General features: G+C 49.3%; 1 protein-coding gene and 1 long non-coding RNA gene across 3 annotated transcripts in view; both read right to left on the bottom strand.

The window, feature by feature from the left end:
• Nucleotides 1–2633: 2633 nt before the first annotated feature.
• LOC112442004 (uncharacterized) lies at nucleotides 2634–4241 on the bottom strand. Its single transcript, XR_003029962.2, has 2 exons — nucleotides 3264–4241; nucleotides 2634–2976 (listed from the first exon to the last, which is right to left on the bottom strand). It is a non-coding gene; the product is annotated as an uncharacterized lncRNA (long non-coding RNA).
• Nucleotides 4242–11141: 6900 nt separating this feature from the next.
• Nucleotides 11142–18843, bottom strand: part of BCL7A (BAF chromatin remodeling complex subunit BCL7A) — a 30086-nt gene continuing 22384 nt past the window's right edge. The window contains exons 5-6 of one of the 2 annotated variants that reach the window (XM_024977701.2): nucleotides 17214–17335; nucleotides 11142–14175 (exon numbers count right to left, since the gene is read on the bottom strand). In XM_024977701.2, the coding sequence (XP_024833469.1) occupies nucleotides 14104–14175; nucleotides 17214–17335 (194 nt within the window). In that variant the 3' untranslated portion in view covers nucleotides 11142–14103. Of the gene's footprint in view, nucleotides 14176–17150; nucleotides 17336–18843 lie in introns of both variants that reach the window. The other variant, XM_024977700.2, reaches the window with a different exon arrangement.

Genomic DNA, 18843 nt, shown 5'->3' on the forward strand with positions numbered 1-18843 from the left:
TGAGTCAGAGAAGTTGGACTTTAAAAGCCATATATTGTTTGATTTGATTTATATGATATCTGGGAAAAGGCAAGATGATATGAACAAAAACCAGATTAGAGCTTGCCAAGAGTTAGAGGGTCAGGAACTAACTACAATGAGGAACAGGGGTACTATCTGGAGTGATGAAAATATCTCTTGATTATGGGTGGTGGTTACATGACTGTGTAAGTTTCTCAAAATCCATAGAAGGCTTCCCTGGTGGTCCAGCGGTAAGAATCTGCCTTTGCTGAGCAGGGGACACTGGTTTGATCCCTGGCTCGGGAAGATCCCATATACCATGGGGCAATTAAGCCCACGTGCCCAAACTACAGATGACACCACCCTTATGGCACAAAGCAAAGAACTAAAGAGCCTCTTGATGAAAGTGAAAGAGAGTGAAAAAGCTGGCTTAAAACTCAACATTCAGAAAACGAAGATCATGGCATCCACTCCCATCACTTCATGGCAAATAGATGGGGAAACTATGGAAACAGTGACAGACTTATTTTCTTGGGCTCCAAAATCACTGCAGATGGTGACTGCAGCCATGAAATTAAAAGACGCTCGCTCCTTGGAAGAAAAGCTATGACCAACCTAGACAGCATATTAAAAAGCAGAGACATTACTTTTCCAACAAAGGTCCATCTGGTCAAAGCTATGGTCTTTCCAGTAGTCATGTATGGATGTAAGAGTTGGACCATAAAGAAAGCTGAGTGCTGAAGAATTGATGCTGTTGAACTGTGGTGTTGGAGAAGACTCTTGAGAGTCCCTTGGACTGCAAGAAGATCCAATCAGTCCATCCTAAAGGACATCAGTCCTGAATATATTCATTGGAAGGACTGATGCTGAAGCTGAAACTCCAACACTTTGGCCACCTGATTCGAAGAACTGACTCATTGAAAAAGACCCTGATGCTGGGAAAGACTGAAGGTGGGAGGAGAAGGGGACAACAAAGGATGAGATGGTTGAATGGCATCACCGACTTGATGGACATGAGTTTGAGTAAGCTCCAGGAGTTGGTGATGGACAGGGAAGCCTGGTGTGCTGCAGTCCATGGGGTTGCAAAGAATTGGACACGACTAAGCAACTCAACTGAACTGAACCACAACTACTGAAGTCTTCACGCCCAAGAGCCCATGCTCTGCGATAAGACAAGCCACCACAATGAGAAGCCCGGGCACCACAACTAGAGAAAAACCAAAAAGCAACGAAGACCCAGCACAGCCAAAAATAAATAAATAAATATTTATTTTAAAAAATCAATAAATAAATATTTATTTTTAAAAATCAATATAGATGTACAGAGTCGGACACAACTGAAGCGACTTGGCAGCAGCAGCAGCATAGATGTATACCTAAAAAGGGTGAATTTCACTTTATGTAAATTATACCTCAAATCTTGGAGGATACAGGTTAAAAGTCCTTTTCCTGTGTAGGCTATGTTTGAAAGAATTACTAGAGGTTATTCTCCAGCAAAAGAAAAATTAAATTCAAGTAAGAGAAAGATGGGCTTCCCAGGTGGTGCTAGTGGTAAAGAACCCACCTGCCAATGCAAGAGACATAAGAGATGCTGTTCAATTCCTGGGTCACGAAGATCGCCTGGAGGAGGGTGTTGCAACCCACACCAGTATTCATGCCTAGAGAATCCCATAGACAGAGGAGCCTGGTGGGCTATACAGTCCATAGGGTCCCAAAGAGTCAGACACGACGGAAGCAACTTAGCACAGTGCAGAAAAGAAAGATATGAGACACAAGAAACAGCTTAGAGCAAACAAATGAAATCAAACTTAAAATTGAATTTTGAAATTATGATTTTTGAAGATTTTTATAAACATAAAATATAAAGTTTTGAAAGTTAAACCATGTTAGATAGCTTATTAAAAACTCTCTGCCAGCCTCTCACTCCCTGCATGCCTCCATGCCTACTGCCTCTGATTCTCGAGCTTCTCTGGTCCAATTTCTGATTTAATTTCTCCAACTGCTAAATCTCCTGTCTGCAGCAGAAGGGAGAGAGGGGCAGTCAGCAGAGATTATGCAGGATCGGGGTGTGTGCAGAATTCAGGGGTGTAGAGGTCCAACTATCTCATAGACTTTTTTAACCAAACCCCATTATCTTTTCTTATTAAAATACCTACCTACGGGTCTGATCATACTTGATTAATTCTTTTTTTTTTAATTAAAAAAAATGGATTTATTTTATTTTTGTTTGCACTGGGTCCTCGAAGCTGTGTGCAGGCTTTCTCTAGTTGCAGGGTGCGGGGGCTCCTCTCTAGTTGTGGTGCCCGGACTTCTGGTTGCAGCGGCTTCTCTTGTGCACCGGCTTACTTGATCCATGGCAGTGGGATCTTCGGGGACCAGGGATCAAACCTGTGTCCCCTGCACTGGCAGGCGGATTCTTCCTGCCCGGCCCCCACCTCGCCCCCCACCTCCCAAGGAATTCTTAACCACTGGACCACCGGGGAAGACCTCTCCTGTCTACTCTGTATATGGTGGTTTGAGGCTTCAGATGTTGCCTTATTTCACTAAATACAGCTTTTCTGCTTCTGTGTCTTGTATGTACTTGGGGTGAAAAGAAAAGGATGAACATGCCTTTACAACAGTAAAAACTAATATCTAAACAAGTTTTTTTAAATTTTGACTTACTTGCTAACATTGAAAAAATCATGACATTTCATATAAATGTGAGGGTGTTAGAATCTTCCTGAACTATCAGAAGATCTGGCAATACTGGGCTCTTTCCAGTTCCATAACAGTAGAAGCTGGAGCTGAGGAGGGACAATGCCCTTTAGACCCAGCCTGGCTCTCCAGTTTTCCCCAGTCCCCACCACACCCTACTGTTCGCAGCGTGCTTTGTTAATTCCATGACCTGCCTGGTTCCTGTAGGCATTCAAGTTTGAAGTCTCTGCTCCGCTGGTTGTGTCTCTCTCAGTGGAACCGGTGAGGTGGAAATCTTTCCTGTATAGATATGGGAGAAAGACAGCCACAGGATAAAATGAAGGTTACAGAAGGAGGAAGGCCCTACGGACCTGACTGAGGAAGGGGAGAAAATTAAGAAGGTGAGAGATCTCCGGCCACAAAACTTTCACAACCTGGGGATGATTAATACTTGCTTCTCTGGGTTGTCGTGAGGGCTGCCTGAGTTACTATATGGAAAGTGCTTCAAGAGTGCCTCGCACATAGTATGTGATGCTTGGTTGGCTATTATTATTATTTTTGCTTTGTTGTGTTGGGGAATAACTTACCTAAAGTTCTCTCCTTTTAGTGTATTGTTTCATGATTTTGGATGAACATACTCCATCATGTAGTCACCACCACAAACAAATGTGGTGGGACTTCCCTGGTTGTCCAGGGGTTAAGATTCCATGCTTCCAATGCAGGGGGCACCAGTTCAATCCCTGGTTGGGGAACTAAGATCCCACATGCTGCTCGGCCAAACTGAAAAAAAATAAAAGATGTGGAATAGTCCCAACACTCTCTCACAACACAGATTCCTTCTCAACCGCTTGCAATCAATCCCTCTTTCCGCCCCAGCCCCTGGCAACCACTGATCTGCTTCGTGTGCCTATGGTTTTGCCCTTTCCAGAATGTCACGTATTAATAAATGGAGTCATTCAGTGAACAGCCTTGGGTCTGGCTTCTTTCACTTAGCATGACGCATCCGAGAGGCTTCCTTATTACCCTGGGTGTCTGTAGTTCATTCCTCTTTTATTGCTGCATTCATCTCATGACTGTACCACAATTTAGGGCCAATTTAGTTGTTTCCAGCTTTTGGTGATTACAAATAAGGCCACTATAAACATTCACAATAGACTTTTGTACATTTTTTCTTAGGTAAGTACCTAGGAGTGGGATGACCAGGTTGCAGGGTAAGTTCAGGCTTAACCATATAAAGATCTGCCAAACTCTTTTCCAAATGACTGTACTTGTTTTGCCTTCCCACCTGCAGTGGAGGAGGGCTATGTTGCTCTGCATCTTCACTAGCATTTGGCATTCTGGCCTTTTCATCTATTCTAGTGGGAGTGTAATGGTATCTTGCTGTAGTTTTAACTTGCATTTCCCTAGTAATTAATGATGTGCCGCATCTTTCATGTGCTCATTTGCCTTCCACATATTTTCTTTGATGAAACGTCTATGCACATATTTGGCTAGTTCTTTTTTGGCGGGGGTTGGGGTGGGATTGCTTTATCACTGAGTTTTGAGAGTTCTTCATATATTCTAGATAGAAGTCCTTTATCAGGTAAGTGTTTTGCAAAGATCATTTGCTCATCCTTTTTTTTTTTCATTCTTTTAACAGTGTCTTTAGCAGAGCCTGATTTTTAAATATTGATGAAATCCAATTTACCAATTCTTTTTTCTATAGTTAGTGCTGTGATGTCACGTTTAAAAAATCATTGCCTAACCCAAGGTCACAAAGATCTTCTGTGTTTTCCTAGAATCTTTAGAGTGACATTTTGGTCTGTGAGTCATTTGGAGAATTTTGTTATGATGTGAAGTATGGGCTGAGGGTCATTCCTTTTTGCACATGGATGTCTAACTATTCCAATGTCCACTTTGAATATTTGCAATGATTATTATTTTCTTTTCCTTCTTCTTCTTGAATATTTGCAATGATTATTATTTTTTCCTTTTCTTTCTTTCTTCTTTTTTTTTTTTTTATGGCTGCATGGCATGCGGGATCTTAGTTCCCTGACCAGGGATCGAATCCCTGCCCACTGCAGTGGAAAGGCAGAGCCCTAACCCCTGGACTGCCAGAAAATCCCCTGCAATGATTATTAACACTCTCAGGATTCCTGTTCTTGGGGTGGCAGGGTAACAAAGGGGCATCTCAGCCTCACACACATCCCTCAAACCTCCCAGCTGGGGCCTGTGGCTGTTCTTTGCCAGCAGAGTAATTGGTTGCAGGTCGCTTTACCTCCTCTTTCTTCCTGAAATCTTTTGCATAAAACAAACCATGAAAGGGCAGGGGTGGCCTAGCGGTCTGGCAACGTCCCTTTGAAAATAAACAAGTGCAGAAACTGAAAGGCAGCGACCTTCTCTGGGGACTACTTGGAGAAACAGTTTGGGGCCGGTGCATCCGCTGCGCGTGGCTCTCTGGCCCCTGGCAGGCGGCAGGTCGGATATAGTAAAGCCAAACAGGATTGTGATTGCTTCAGATGTCACCTCTGGCCAAGGAGACCCCCGTGTCTTTGCAGGGAGAGGCAGGCTGGTGGGGAGCTGCCAGTTCCATGGCTCAACAGCTCTGGGCAGTTTGCACAGCCAGCTTCACACCTCTAAGGGAAATTCAGGCACAGGGGGAGGCGGAGTGGGGATGGGGGTGTGTGTGGATAGAGGGTGGAGAAATAAATGCCTGTGGGTTTGGTTTTTTTTATTTTTAAGCTTTATTGAGGTGTAATCTACTCCCCATAAAATTCGCCAATTTTAAGTTTACAATTCAATGAACTTTAGTAAGTTTACTGTTCTTGTTTAGTTGCTCAGTCGTGTCCGACTCTTGGCAACCCCATGGACTGCAGCCCACCAGGCTCCTCTGTCCATGCAAGTTCCCAGGCAAGAATACTGGATGGACTGCCATTTCCTTCTCCAGGGGATCTTCCGGACCCAGGGATGGAACCCACATCTCCTGCACTGGTAGGCGAATTCTTTACCACCGAGCAAGTGCCTGGGAAATCCCATGGACAGAGGAGCCTGGTGGGCTACAGTTCATAGGGTTGCAAAAGAGCTGGATATGACTAAAATGACTTTGCAACTTTAGCGACTAAACAACTAGTCAAATAAGTTCACACACAGTTGTATAATTATCCCCACAATCCAGTTGCCTCAAATCATTCCCTCCGACCTCCTTATGGTCAATCTTTTGCTCCCAGCCCTAGACAAATCAGTCTCTACGTTGTCTCCATACTTGTGCATTTTCTAGAAATTTCTTCCTATAAATGGGGCCATAACAGTCATTAGTCACAATGGTATGTCAAGCCAGAAACTAATGAAGTCAGAGAGCCAGGACAGCAGGGACACCTGCGCTCATGGTTCTTCCCACCTGCTCTGCCACCTCATGGGCACCACAGTATCTAACCTCAGTCTTCACATCTGTACAGTGGGGCTAATTGGTCCCCCTCTCACATTGGAGCCGGGGTGAAATGACGTCCAATATCTTGCATATTTATAATACTCCATGGAGACTGGAAACAGACCAAACGCCCACCAGCAGAAGCGTGTTGTGACGCCAATGACATGCAATATGGATGAATCTCAGAAACATCTTACTGAGTGAAAGAAGCCAGACACAAAAGAGCACATTCTGTATGATTCCATGAATAGAAAGTTCAGAAAATGTTCAAACATTTAGAAAACATCTGTGCAGAGAGACGTCAGGATAGTAATTACCCTTCGGAGGGTAGTGACTGCAAGGAGTGGGCAGGGGGCATCCAGAGTAAGTAATATTCTGTTTCTTGATCCAGGTGTGGGTTTTGCAGGTACACTCAGTGAAAATTCATTGAGCAACACCATTTCAAATCAATAAAAAATTCAGGAAAGTCTTGCATGGTTATCTAGCACATTGAGCGTGTGTGCAAAGTCGCTTCAGTACTGTCTGACTCTTTGCGACCCTAAGGAATGTAGCCCACCAGGCTCCTCTGTCCATCAGATTCTCCAGGCAAGAATACTGGAGTGGGTTGCCATGCCCTCCTCCAGGGGATCTTCCCGACCCAGGGATTGAACCCTCATCTCTTACATCTACCTGCATTCCGTAGTCAAGTTCTTTAACACTAGTGCCACCTGGGAAGCCCGTGGCACATAGTAGGTAATTATTATTATTATTACCATTAATGTCATTATTTTTTATCATATTCTTTCAACCACAGAGTTTCAACAGGGAAGTGTAGTCAAGTGCAGCAGTTGGCCAGGTGGTAAATAGTTTCAACTTTGCAAGTCAGTCTCTATAGCAACTACTCAATTCTGCTGTTGTATTGTGAAAGCTGCTGCTGCTGCTGCTGCTAAGTGGCTTCAGTCGTGTCTGACTCTCTGCGACCCCACAGACGGCAGCCCACAGGCTCCCCTGTCCCTGGGACTCTCCAGGCAAGAACACTGGAGTGGGTTGCCATTTCCTTCTCCAATGCATGGAAGTGAAAAGTGAAAGTGAAGTCGCTCAGTCGTGTCTGACTCTTAGCGACCTCATGGACTGCAGCCTACCAGGCTCCTCTGTACATGGGATATTCCAGGCAAGAGTACTGGAGTGGGTTGCCATTGCCTTCTCCCAATTGTGAAAGCAGTCAGGGACAATATGTAAGTGAATGAGCATGGCTGTGTGCCAGTAAAACTTTATTTACAATAATAGCTGGCAGGCTGGATCTGCTGACCCTGGGTCTAGTGGGAGACAGGCTGCATTCCACAGCCTTTTTAACTGAGTACCTGCGGGACCCTGTTCAGTCACTTCCCTGGCATCAGTTTTCTCATCTGTTATGATGGGGAGGCTGATCCCTGCTCTAACTACCATTTAGGGTTACAAAGAGGTCAAATGAGCTCATACTTAGAGAGAGCCCTGAGGGAGAAAAGCTGAGTTTAAGAGTCTCTTGAGATTCTTTGATGCAAAGCAGATTGTTATCTCCGGTCAAGTCTAACGAGAGAAAGCCACTGACTCCAAGTCACCCAGGGCATCCATGGGCACAAGTGTCTGTCCCAGGGGTACCCTAGAAGGAGATAGGAACAACAGGCCTGGTACCACATCCTGGTGCTTGCCTCCTAGAGGCCTTTTCCCCCCAGGCCTGTAGAGGTAGAGCAATAATGAAGGAGAGATGCTGGAAAAATGAGCCTCCAGTGAGCCATTCCTCTGCTTGAAGGTCCCTCTTGGGCCTGACGCTGTGAGCCACCAACGCTCACAGTGGGGATGCATCGTCACACCTCCAGCCCTTTACTCAAGCCCTTGCCTTGGCCAGGAATGTCTTCCCTTTGCCTGTTTCCTGGTGGGGTTCCAGTCATTCCACAAGGCACCACTTAGGCTCTAGATCATCTGGGCTGAGCTGGGTGGATAACTCCAGTGTCTGTCTCGTTTGGGGGAGAGGCGAGTCTTCAGGGAGCAAAGTGTAACTCAGAGGACAAGCCGAAAGCAGCTGGGGCTGGGCAATTCTGCCTCTCCTGGAGCTTCATGGTCTAGCAGCTGGAGCTCTGGGGTCTAGACATGCTGGAGGATAACTACAATAATAATAGCAGCAACAACAGCAGTTGATATTTATTGAGATTTACTATGTGCCATGGGCTTCCCTGGTGGCTCAGACAGTAATGAATCTGCCTTCAACGTGGGAAACCTGGGTTTGATCCCTTGGTCAGAAAGATACCCTGGAGAAGGGAATGGCAACCCACTCCAGTATTCTGGCCTGGAGAATCCCATGGACAGAGGAGCCTGGCAGGCTACAGTTCATGAGGTCACAGAGTCAGACACCACTGAGTAACTAACACGTTCACTTTCAGGGCTTGTCTGGAGCACTTTACATGTATTTAGTAATTTACATGTATTAATCCTCACAACAACCTGAGGAAGCACCGTTATTCTTTCCATTTTACAGATGAGGACGCTGGGCCCAGAGAGGTTAAGATACTTACTTGAGGTCACACAGCTCTGAAGTGCTGGAGCTCTGAGGATTCTAGAAAAGCCTGCTTCCAAAGTCCAAATCAGGTCTATGTTAGCCTCTATTTCCTTGTGCTCAGCTGTGAAACTTCCAAGTTCCTGTCACATGGGAGCATTGAAAAAACAAAGTCTGGAGGAAAGAGACAGTCCTTCCAAGAGAAAAACAGTCAGGGTCAGAGCTACCATCTCAACAACCATCCCTCCTTCTGGATTTGTCCAGGAGACCCTCCAAGCCCTTGGTTGGAGGGGTGGGGGCTCAGGTGGGGAAAGACCAAGGGAAAGCTAACCTAAACGATCATAGGCATTTATTGGCTCAAGAACTTGAAAAGTTCAGGAGGGCCAGTTTTAAGGCCAGCTGTTGGCTTCCCTGGTGGTTCAGTCGGTAAAGAGTCTGCCTGCAATGTGGGAGACCTGGGTTCAAGCCCTGGGTTGGGAAGATCCCCTGGAGAATTCCATGGACAGAGGAGCCTGGTGGGCGACAGTCCATGAGGTCACAGAGTTGGACACGACTGAGTAACTAACACTTTGGGTCCAAGTGGTGCTCTCAGGAGGCTCACACTCACCATCTTTCAACTCTCTCCTGTCTCAGCTTCATTCTCAGGCAGGCTTCTCCCCGCCTTGGAGTGAAGGTGGCCCCAGCAGCTCCACTTAACAACTCCAGCCAACACTCTAGGGGAAGTGTTTCCCAATAGGTCCCACAAAAATTCCAGGGCTGACTCTCATTGGGCCACGTGATCATCCTTGAGCCAATTGCTGTTACCATGGAGAGGGACCCAGATTCTCCAGCCACGCTTGCGGCTGAGTGGGTGAGGGGGCCCCCTACCGGAAGAAGAGGGGAATGCAACTGGCAAAGGCAGCCAGTGTCTTCTGAGTCTCCGGAGGAAAATATGCATTCCTCAAGCAGGTGAGGGATAAACTTGGGCATCAGGAATTCAAATCCCTCCTCAGCCCAACCGCGGACTTCTGTGACATTTGTTGTGGTCCAGACTTGGACCTGGACCAGAGCTTTGTCTGCCTGCCTTTGCCTTCTCAAACTTGCTCCCACCTCGCCTGGCTGCAGCGCCTGTTACCTTCACATCACCTGGGGGCACACGGGCCTTCTTGCCAACTCCTCGCCTCCTGCTTCACCTGCAGTCTACTTCCATAGCTGCCCTGCCCCCACCTCCTGTCTGGCTTTTTCCAGTCCATGCCATTCACTAGCAACACCACCCCCAGTCCAGCAGAGCCTTGGCTCAGAAACCTCCAGCCACTTCTTAGCATCCACGAGGCAAAATGAACTCCTTAGGCCCATGCCTGGGCTTCCTCCACCATCCTAGGCGCCTCCCTGACCCCTGCCATCAAAATGCACCTCTCCCCAATTCCAAACTGTCCCCAGCATCCTAACGTACCAGCTTATCTGCTTAGAAAGAAAGGGTCAAGTTGGAGTCAATGCTGCCCAGGGCTCAGTACACAGATGGTGCTCAAGTGATGCCTGTAGAGTCCAAATTTCCAGCCCTTGGGCATGACTGGTCCTTGATGAAGGGAGATGAGAGGAAGTCAGAAAGCTCCACAGAGACAGGGAAGCTGAGAGAGACGGAGAAGATAAAGCAGAATGTCTGAGACAAGAGACCCAGGGGCCTGGAGACAAGAATGGCAGAGGGAAGGGGAGAGATCCAGTGATGAGGATGAGTCTGGAAGGAAGGGACCTTCAGCCAGAATTGGAGACCCAGGGAACAGATCTCAGGGACACCAGAGAGAGTGAAAGTGTGCCCGCTAAGGCACTTTTTGGTTAAGCAAACAAGGTCCCTATGATTTATGTTTTGTCAGGATAAACTTTCCATATCAGGAGTTTATTTCACTGAGCAACCAATCCTGGTAAAAACACTGGAACACCTTAAAAAGGAACAGGGTGGGGAGGAAAGTCAGACAAAACAAAAAGGAGAACGTTTGCCTCCAGGTCGGGCAACACGGTGACTTAGCACAGGGCTGCTAGAACAATTGTCCCACCCCTTCTGCCCCTAGCTGGTGGTTCACCTAGGGCCAGGTTTCAGGCGCGAGAGGAGAAACAGAGACTGGACAGAGAAGAAAGGAGAAAGTCCACTGGGGGAGGGAGGCCGAGCTGGAGAGCAAGAAAGAGCCTGAGTTGTGGGGGGAGAGGCCCTGGGGCAGTCCTGGATCCAGCCTGACCACGAGTCACTAGCTGTTAAGGCGAGTCAAGACAGAGTTGCAAGTCACCAAAGAATCGACCCCTGAGCCATGGGCCAGAGACTCCTGAAATGAGGGACACTGCCAGGACGCAAGATGGGGGGCAGATGGCCTGGCTGTAATTTATATCAGGGTTCTAATTGGCTACCAACTCAGCCTTCCAACAAGGTGGTCGACAACACCCACCCACACCATGTGGGAGCCCACAGTCCTGGCGTTCAAGTTGTACACAAAGTCAGGGCCACACTGGAGACACCAGAGCAGCCCACTCTGTGAGTAAAATCTCACAGGATCTTACTCTTTACTCCAAAATCACATGGTGTTCATGATTTGAATTTTTCTTTTATTTTCTGAAATGGAACCATTGTACATTGTACAAACCATATCTACTGATGGAATAAATAAGTGAAAAATTATACTGCTGTACAACACACCAAAAAAAAAAAAAATCGTAAGAAAAAAAACAATTAGGTAACGGTGAATAAAAAGGTCTTTATATCTCTAACCAGGTCCTTGGCTGATAATGGAACATTCCAAACCATGACATCGTTGGTAATGGGAGGTCACCACCTGTGAGTCGGTCTTCCGCCTTCGGGTTATGGGTGTAAGTGCCAGCACTTTGTGGAATGTGTAACCGCAGCATCCCCAACTTCAAGTTTTGCGGGGAGTTAAGTTCGCCCTGGGAGCCCTTTAGGCTGCGGGGCCTGGTGTTGGCGGAAGGCATTCGCTTAGGACCCCCGCCTCTGGCTCGGCCGGCTGAAAGGTCTCAGATTCCGTGGTGGGAGAAGGGGTGAGGGGCGCAGGATGGCGTGGGGCAGGGCGGTGGCCCTGAAGAGCGGGCCGTGTTGGGGGAGGAAGCACATGTGGTTTTTGCAGTCTCACCATCCCGCGTGGAAGGCCTTCCTGGCCGGCGTGGATGGGGGTGCAGGGCCACTGGCCGCTCTGCCTGGCGTGGCCGTGGTGGGGCCCAGTCGGTCCGGACCCCCGGCCCATTTCCTACCTTCAGGCACTTCAGAGAAAAACTAATGACAGCCTCGTATCCTGGGCGTCATCTTGTGTTCACCCTCAACCGTGTCCGCTCCCCTTGCCTGTCGAGGGGACCCTGCTATTTCCACGGATGCCTGTGTTGTGATTCGTCTTCGGCTGTCTTGCTTGTCACCTCTCGTTTCCCAAAAAAAACAAAAAGGAGGAAATAGAGATCCAGATTCATCTTTCATCCAAATGGAGTTTTGCTGCAAAGAAAGGAAGTTAATTCTAACTCTATAGGATCTGGAGGTAAAGCCGCCTTGAGATACGCTGAGAGGTAACTCAGAACACAGTTCTCCCAGAACTGACTGCCTGAGGGGCAAAATTGATAAGGATTTTTTAAGACAGAAACCTTCTGGCATCCTAACTTCAACATGACCATTTTCAAAGTTTGTGTGTGTGTGTGTGTGTGTGTGTGTGTGTGTGTGTGTGTTTCCCTTCCCTTGCTTCAGGAGACATGTTTGCATGAGGTATTTGAAATTCAGGAACATTTTGATTCTTCTTGAAGTGCAGGAAATAGATTGGCTCCCTTCAGAAACAAAGAAGAGCCTCACCCTCAGAAACGCTTAGAAAATGGAGTCTGGCAGACACTCCCCATGGTGGTCAGGAGAGAGATCCACACGTGAAAGGTGGGACTTGAATATATGCACCAATTGGCCGAACAGAAACAAAAACAAACGAACAAACAGAAAAAAAAAACAACAACCAACCAACAAAACCCGGAGCTCCCCCCTCCCCCCTCACACAACTCAAAGGGAGTTGGAACTCCAGTGCAGTAAAGAAAGCTCAGGAGAAGGGGTAAGGGTCTGAGGAGTCCATAGAGGAATTAAGAGCAAACCAGGCCTCAGAACCAAACAGTGAGGCAGTTCATCCAAGGTGGGGGGCGTGGGGAGAAGAGGTGCTTCTCCGTTTTAGTGACAGGAAGCTGTCCCAGTGCAGGCAGGGGATGGAGGCGGGGGAGGGACCCCAGGGCCCCCTTTCTGGAGGAGCGCAAAGCTCTCCAGTTTCTCGGGGGCCTCATTTCCGGCCTTCAAGTTCCAACCCTTGAGGCCTGCTCCCCCGTGGGGACCCTCGGAGCATCCTGGGAAAGAGACACGATCCAACTGATGGCTCCAGGAGTCGGAACAGTGTGCAGAAAGAAGCCAGTGGACTCTGGATTTCAGCCGACTGCAACCTCACCTCCCCCGCGGATGGGGCCAGGTGGAGCTGGGGAGGTAGACTAGGGCAGCAGGTGACTGTGGATTTGAAATCCAAGCGACGTCCTGTGAGAAAAAGTTCAGCACCAGCTATTCCTGACGTCTGCTCCCAGCCTCCTCTGGCCCTTTATCGTCTTAAGGAGACTGTCCTGCCATCAGCCGCAGAAGCCAGTCTGTCTTCGGAGGTGTGGGAGGTTGCCATATGGGGGAGAGGGGCTGAGGCGGGAAGTGCCAGAACAATCCAAGGGCTCTGATGTCCCTCTGGGCAGCTGTGGGCTTGGAAACACCAGTTCAGATGCCTCAAGTAAGCCCTGGGGACAATGCCCAGACATCTGAGACTCCTCGGACCCTGGAGGCTAGCACTGTCCCCAACCAGGGCTCAGGGTGTGTCCTGCAGCCTCCCAGCTGCACCTAGAAACCAGATGGCCGGGGAGGTCCTGCTCTTCTGTGGCCTCAAGCTCTCCTTCTCCCTGCCTGGTCCACTCCAGCTGAAGTCCTGAGGCAGGGAGGAGAAAGACTCGAGGACCGGAGCAATGGCTGCCTGAACTGAACCAAGAGGGCACTTGTAAGGGGAGATGCAAAACAACCAGGAAAACATGCCAGAGGTCACCTCAAGGGCACAAGGCACAAAAAAAGAAAGCGGAAGGAATATCGGTTGAACAGTGAAAAGCCCCGATGAAAAAGCGAATTCCTGATCAGTACCACCCTCAAATAGCTTATATCATTAAATAGAGGAGTGGGGAGGAAAAAAAAAAAAAATACAGCAGCAACACAAATGTAATCTTGGCTTCAGAGACAGTGTCCAGACGCTCCTGAGCTGTCGACCCCGCCTTCCCCAGGACAGTCACTTCAAGATTCGAGTGTTTTGCTTCACAGCAGAAAGTTCTTCAGTGTCTGAGAAGTTACGCCGTTCTAGGTTTTCTTGGATTTGCACTTGGCAAACTTGTTAAGTTAGTAGTTCCCTTTGCACCCGACAGGGATCTGCTCGGGTGAGGTTGTTCAACAACTAAGCCTGCGGATGGATCTCCCGTGAGACGTGGATCAGAGGACTGAACTCGGCGTCTACATCTCCTCGGAGTTCTGTTGCGAAGCCTCCAGTTTCATCTTTTTGGAGGGTGGCACTCCTTCCAGATCCTTGGGGTTGGGAGGTGGGGGAAGAGGAAGAAAAGAGAAACGCAGGTTGACACCCAGGGAGAGCAACTCAGGTCAGCTGGGAGGTTACAAGTTGAGGGTGGACATCTGAGGTTCTGACCCCATGGCCCTGGCATGGACTCGAAAGGGTTCATGGACCCACCGGGAGCCACACACCCGAGCTACTCCTATGTCCACCAAGTCACCTGTGTCTTCCAATTGCTCACTAACTGCAGGGTAATTATATACGCAGTTTTAAGGTTACTCTCCAAGATCGAAGGTTAGACCAACCTGGCTGTGTTGACAACAGCTCATCCAGGGCTCAGCACAGGTGCCTGGCCTGGGGCAGACATTTATGGAATGCATACACGTTGGTTATTCTGGGGGAAGGGTCTGTAGTGCCACCAAATTCCCAAGAAATTCCAGCACTCACACACACACACACAAGTTCAACACTCACTCACCTACTTCTCCCTCGACTTTCTTGCTCTATTATCCCAGACAGCTCCAAACTAACCCATCCCCCAAGTTCAGCTCCTAACGTCGCCCATCCTAACCGGCGCTCCCACGGCTGGCGATGGCCCTGAAATCTGCCTGGGATACAGCTGGACAGCACCCTGGAGTCCTCCCTTCTCGCCACGCCTAACTCCATCTCCAGAGACCCTCGGCCCACCCACGGCTGCCCTTGCCAGCCGCCCCATCCACACCTGAGCCCTCCGTCCCTCGTCTGGCTGGAGCAGCACCTTGCTCCGCAGCTGCCCCGCCCAGCCTTCAGCAGAGCTCAAGAGACAGTTTCAAAACAGAGATCATACAGAGCATAACACTGATCTCGGAGCAAAATCCCAACTCCTCATCAGGCGGAGAAGGCCCCTCTCCGTCCCCTCCTCCTCGTCCGCCTGGCTCCAGCCTCCCTGGCCTCCCCTGCCATTCCTCAGGCTGGCTTCTGCCTCTTGGCCTGTGTAACCTTTTCTCTCCTGTTCTCATCTCACTCCTTCCCGCCCACAGCATCTAGGAGGGCTTCTTTGCATCACCCTGCTCCCATTCTCCTACAGCTCGAACTGCAATCCACTTGCTGGCTCCTGGCTGTGTCTCCGCCTCCCTGAACCCATCCTCCCTGTCCCCGTGAGGACAGGGACCATGTCAGTTGGCTCACACTGCCTCCCTAGGACCCAGCTTACTGCCCAGTACACAGTGGAGGCCCAAAAGGTGCTAAACAGAGACCCCTGGGTCTTGATGGACGAGGTGAGTGAGTTTCCTGAGAGTTGATATGACAGGAAGGCAGGAATAACTGCCCCTGTCTTTCCCCTGGCTTTTCCTCGTGAAAGTGATAAAAGCTCGGTCTCAACGTAACAGGACCAAGTGGGTTGCTGTGCCTTCTGAGGAAGGGGGATACCATTCAGGCCAAGTGTCCACAGAGCATCTGCATGGAGGGGGGGACAGTATATGAGCTTGGCAGTGGACGCTGGAAAGAGAACAACTGTGCCGTGAAAGAGAGGGAGCAGCAGGGAGTGGCTGAAGAGGGGGACGAGGAACCTTTTTCTTTTTTAAATGGGCAAGGCTGAACGTCAATGCTGAGCTCTCCACTTCAAGGCGCGCACCCACTGTCTTGCTCACAAGCCGAGCGGCTCTGGAGACAAGGGCATGTCTGTGTGAGTGTGACGCCTGCGGAGGGGGCCCCATCTCAGGTCTGGGTCCCTGAACATGGGAGTGGAGGTGGGGGTGTGTCAGAATGGAAGACCCCTGGACTTTCCAGATGCCGGCGGGGAGCACCAGATACCCCCGGGGTGTGGATCAGCATCTCGAGAGGCCAGGAGATGCCAGCTGCCATCCTGGCTTTTGCCAATTCTGAGGGTTGGATTTGTATTGTAATCAAATGGGCTCACACTCCGCTGGAGGCCCAGCCTTGCATCTCACACTGTGAGAATGTTTCTTTATTTTCTATCTGTACCTGGCCAACGCACTTTAACAGCTGCATACCAGGCTGTGCATCTGCCACTCCGGATTTATTAAACCCTTTCGAGACACTCAGGTTTTGGCCGGTTTTCTGCCATGGCAAACTCGTCTTTCATCATCACTGTCCTCCTGTCTTTGGGCCCCTGGAGGAGTCTTGGGTAAGCTGGCAGGGGGTTTCGGAGCTAAGGGTGCCAGGATGTGAGGGTCTGAGAGTCTCTTCCCCTTGAGGAAGGCCTGGTTGAAGGCTCCCTAGAGTACAGATCAAGCTGGTCCCCTTTCTCTGCAGCTACTTGTTTTCAGTTTCTCCCCAGGTGTGAAAATACTCAAGTGGAAATAGTCTTATTAGCTGCAGTTTTGATACCCGAGTCCCCAGACCTCTTTGATGAGCACAGACGACGGACAGTAAAAAAATTCACAACAGAAGCCAAGGCAACGCTGGGGCCTCTGCTGTGTGTCCAGCTCTGTGTTAAGTGCTACCCATATTTTCTCTCCTCTTGTCCGTGTTCTGGCCCCAAGATAGTCCTGTGATCTCACTGTGGCAGCAAGAGACACTGAGGCTCGTGTGTGTGTCAAGTGGAGGATCTGGGATTCGAACCAGGGACATTTGCTCCCATCAGCAAGGCCACCTACATCTACACTGTCTGATTGAGACGAGATTCTGGCAAACAGTGATAACCTGGAAAGGGGACCAAGTAGCGGGGAGTGTGGTCAGATGCAAAATTCCAAAGGATGGTTCGTCTAGCATTCAGGAGTCTGAAGACGTATCTTCCCAGCTCTAAGTGAAGTTGACTTTGGGTCACTGAGACTGGGCAGTGCTTTTGTGGACCCGAATAAACAAAGTGATGAAGCTAAGGCTGGGATAAAGGACTGACCCCAAGGGGGTCCTGTGTGTCTCCTCTACCGTGGGCCCAGTGACCAGACCGGCTACAGGATGCTCATGGATCCTGCTCAATGAATACCAGAGAGTTCCAACCATCTAGAGAGCAAAGGAGAAAACAAAAACAAGAAGACACCTTTCAACGTACCCCCAACACCCCAGCAGGCTCCTGGCCGAGCTGGCTGCCCCTCTGAGACCTTGATCGAGGTACCTGAGAGATTGTGGATGTCTCTGCAGCCAGGCCCGCATCTCCAGACGGCTGCCGTTCAACTTGCTCTGAACTGTTCATCGAGTTTTCCATTGAAGACTGTGAATTCTGCTCGTCGGAAGCATCTGAGGGAAAAGCAAGATGACAGAAGCTGTTTTCAGACACAGGCGATACGGAGCCAGATGAACCACTTACTAAAAATACCTGGAACTGGGTAAGTTGGGAGGCCAGGCAGTCTGTCAGGACTGCAAGGAGCTGGGGGGCTTGGGGAGCCTCTTATTTTTTAAGGATGTCATTTTAAGCAGCCAGGCCACACTCTGCCACTGGGGACTCTGACCCTTTCCCTTGCACACCTATTACCTGCCAAGTGCCAGGAGAAGCCATGTAAAGGATGCTACAGGCTTTATGCTGCGTGCATCTGGTGCCCTCTAGTGGACACAGCCTGCTTCAACCATCATGGCTGCAGGCCCCTCCCTCCTCCATTAGCGAGTGTGGGGGAATTCACAGAGGGAACTTCTACTTTGTAAACATTTCTCTTGGTAATACGGATATTTTTCTGATTGCCATTGCAAGAACCAAAAAATACAGGGGGGAGGGAATGAAATCAGCAACTACCTCATGTCACCCACGGCCGCCACGCCACTAACATTTTAGGGGATCTAGCCCTATTTTTCCAGATGTTTCTCCCTACATGCACTTCTAGTTCTGCATTCTCCCCAAATAGGGATCTCACAATATTTGGGAAGAATTCTGCACGTCTTTAAAAAGTCTATAAACATGAGCGCCTACAAGATGGCTGCACAGCATTCTATCAGGCTGTCATTTACATTTAATGAGTCCCTGTTTTGCTGGTCATTTGGGCTCTGTCTCATGCACCGGTCTCCCTGCTCCCCCTACCACGTTCTGTTAGCAGAAGGAAGGTGCAGGTCTTAGCAGGCTGTGGGAGGTGGTGCAGCTTTGGAAAGAGGGAGCAGCCGTTGCACCTGAAGCTTATCTTAGGCACAGAGCACACGGAAGGAGCAGCCGCATCCCGCCCAGGGCCCTGCTCTGCTTGCATTCAAGATACCAACAACATATGTCACCCTGATTTGTTAAAAAAAAAAAGAAAAGAAACACACTAAAATATTCAAGAATGTTTTACGTTCTGGGGTTTCTGAGATAGAAGCACAGCAGAGGGAAAAAATTTCCCAGGTCTAAGTTTTCTCTTTCTTTTTTTTTTTTTGGCTATGCTGTGCAGCCTGTGGGATCTTAGCTCCCCGACAGGGGATCGAACCTGCACCCCTTGCATTGGAAACGCAGAGTCTTAGCCACTGAACCACCAGGAAAGTCCCCAGGCTTAATTTTTAAAGCAAGCAAGCAATTAAGAGGAAGGGGCGGGGAAAAGCAGGCAATATTCCAGAGCTTGAGGCCGGCAGGGCACAGAAGGATGGGGAGCAGGGCGGCAGGAAGGAGCTGCAGCCCTCCTTCCAGAGGCTGAGCCCTAGTATATCCCTCCCAGCGAAGGTGCCGTTAACACAGACTCTGCTCCCCCAAACCAGCTGCTCCCCCGAAACCAGCAGCCCTGAGTGCTCAGGGCAGTACCAGGAGACCCAACACCCTGCCACGGTCTGAGCTGGGTTCTCCTAACGCCATC

The sequence above is a fragment of the Bos taurus genome, chromosome 17 (assembly GCF_002263795.3).
Source record: "Bos taurus isolate L1 Dominette 01449 registration number 42190680 breed Hereford chromosome 17, ARS-UCD2.0, whole genome shotgun sequence".
NCBI classification, from domain to species: Eukaryota; Metazoa; Chordata; class Mammalia; order Artiodactyla; family Bovidae; genus Bos; species Bos taurus.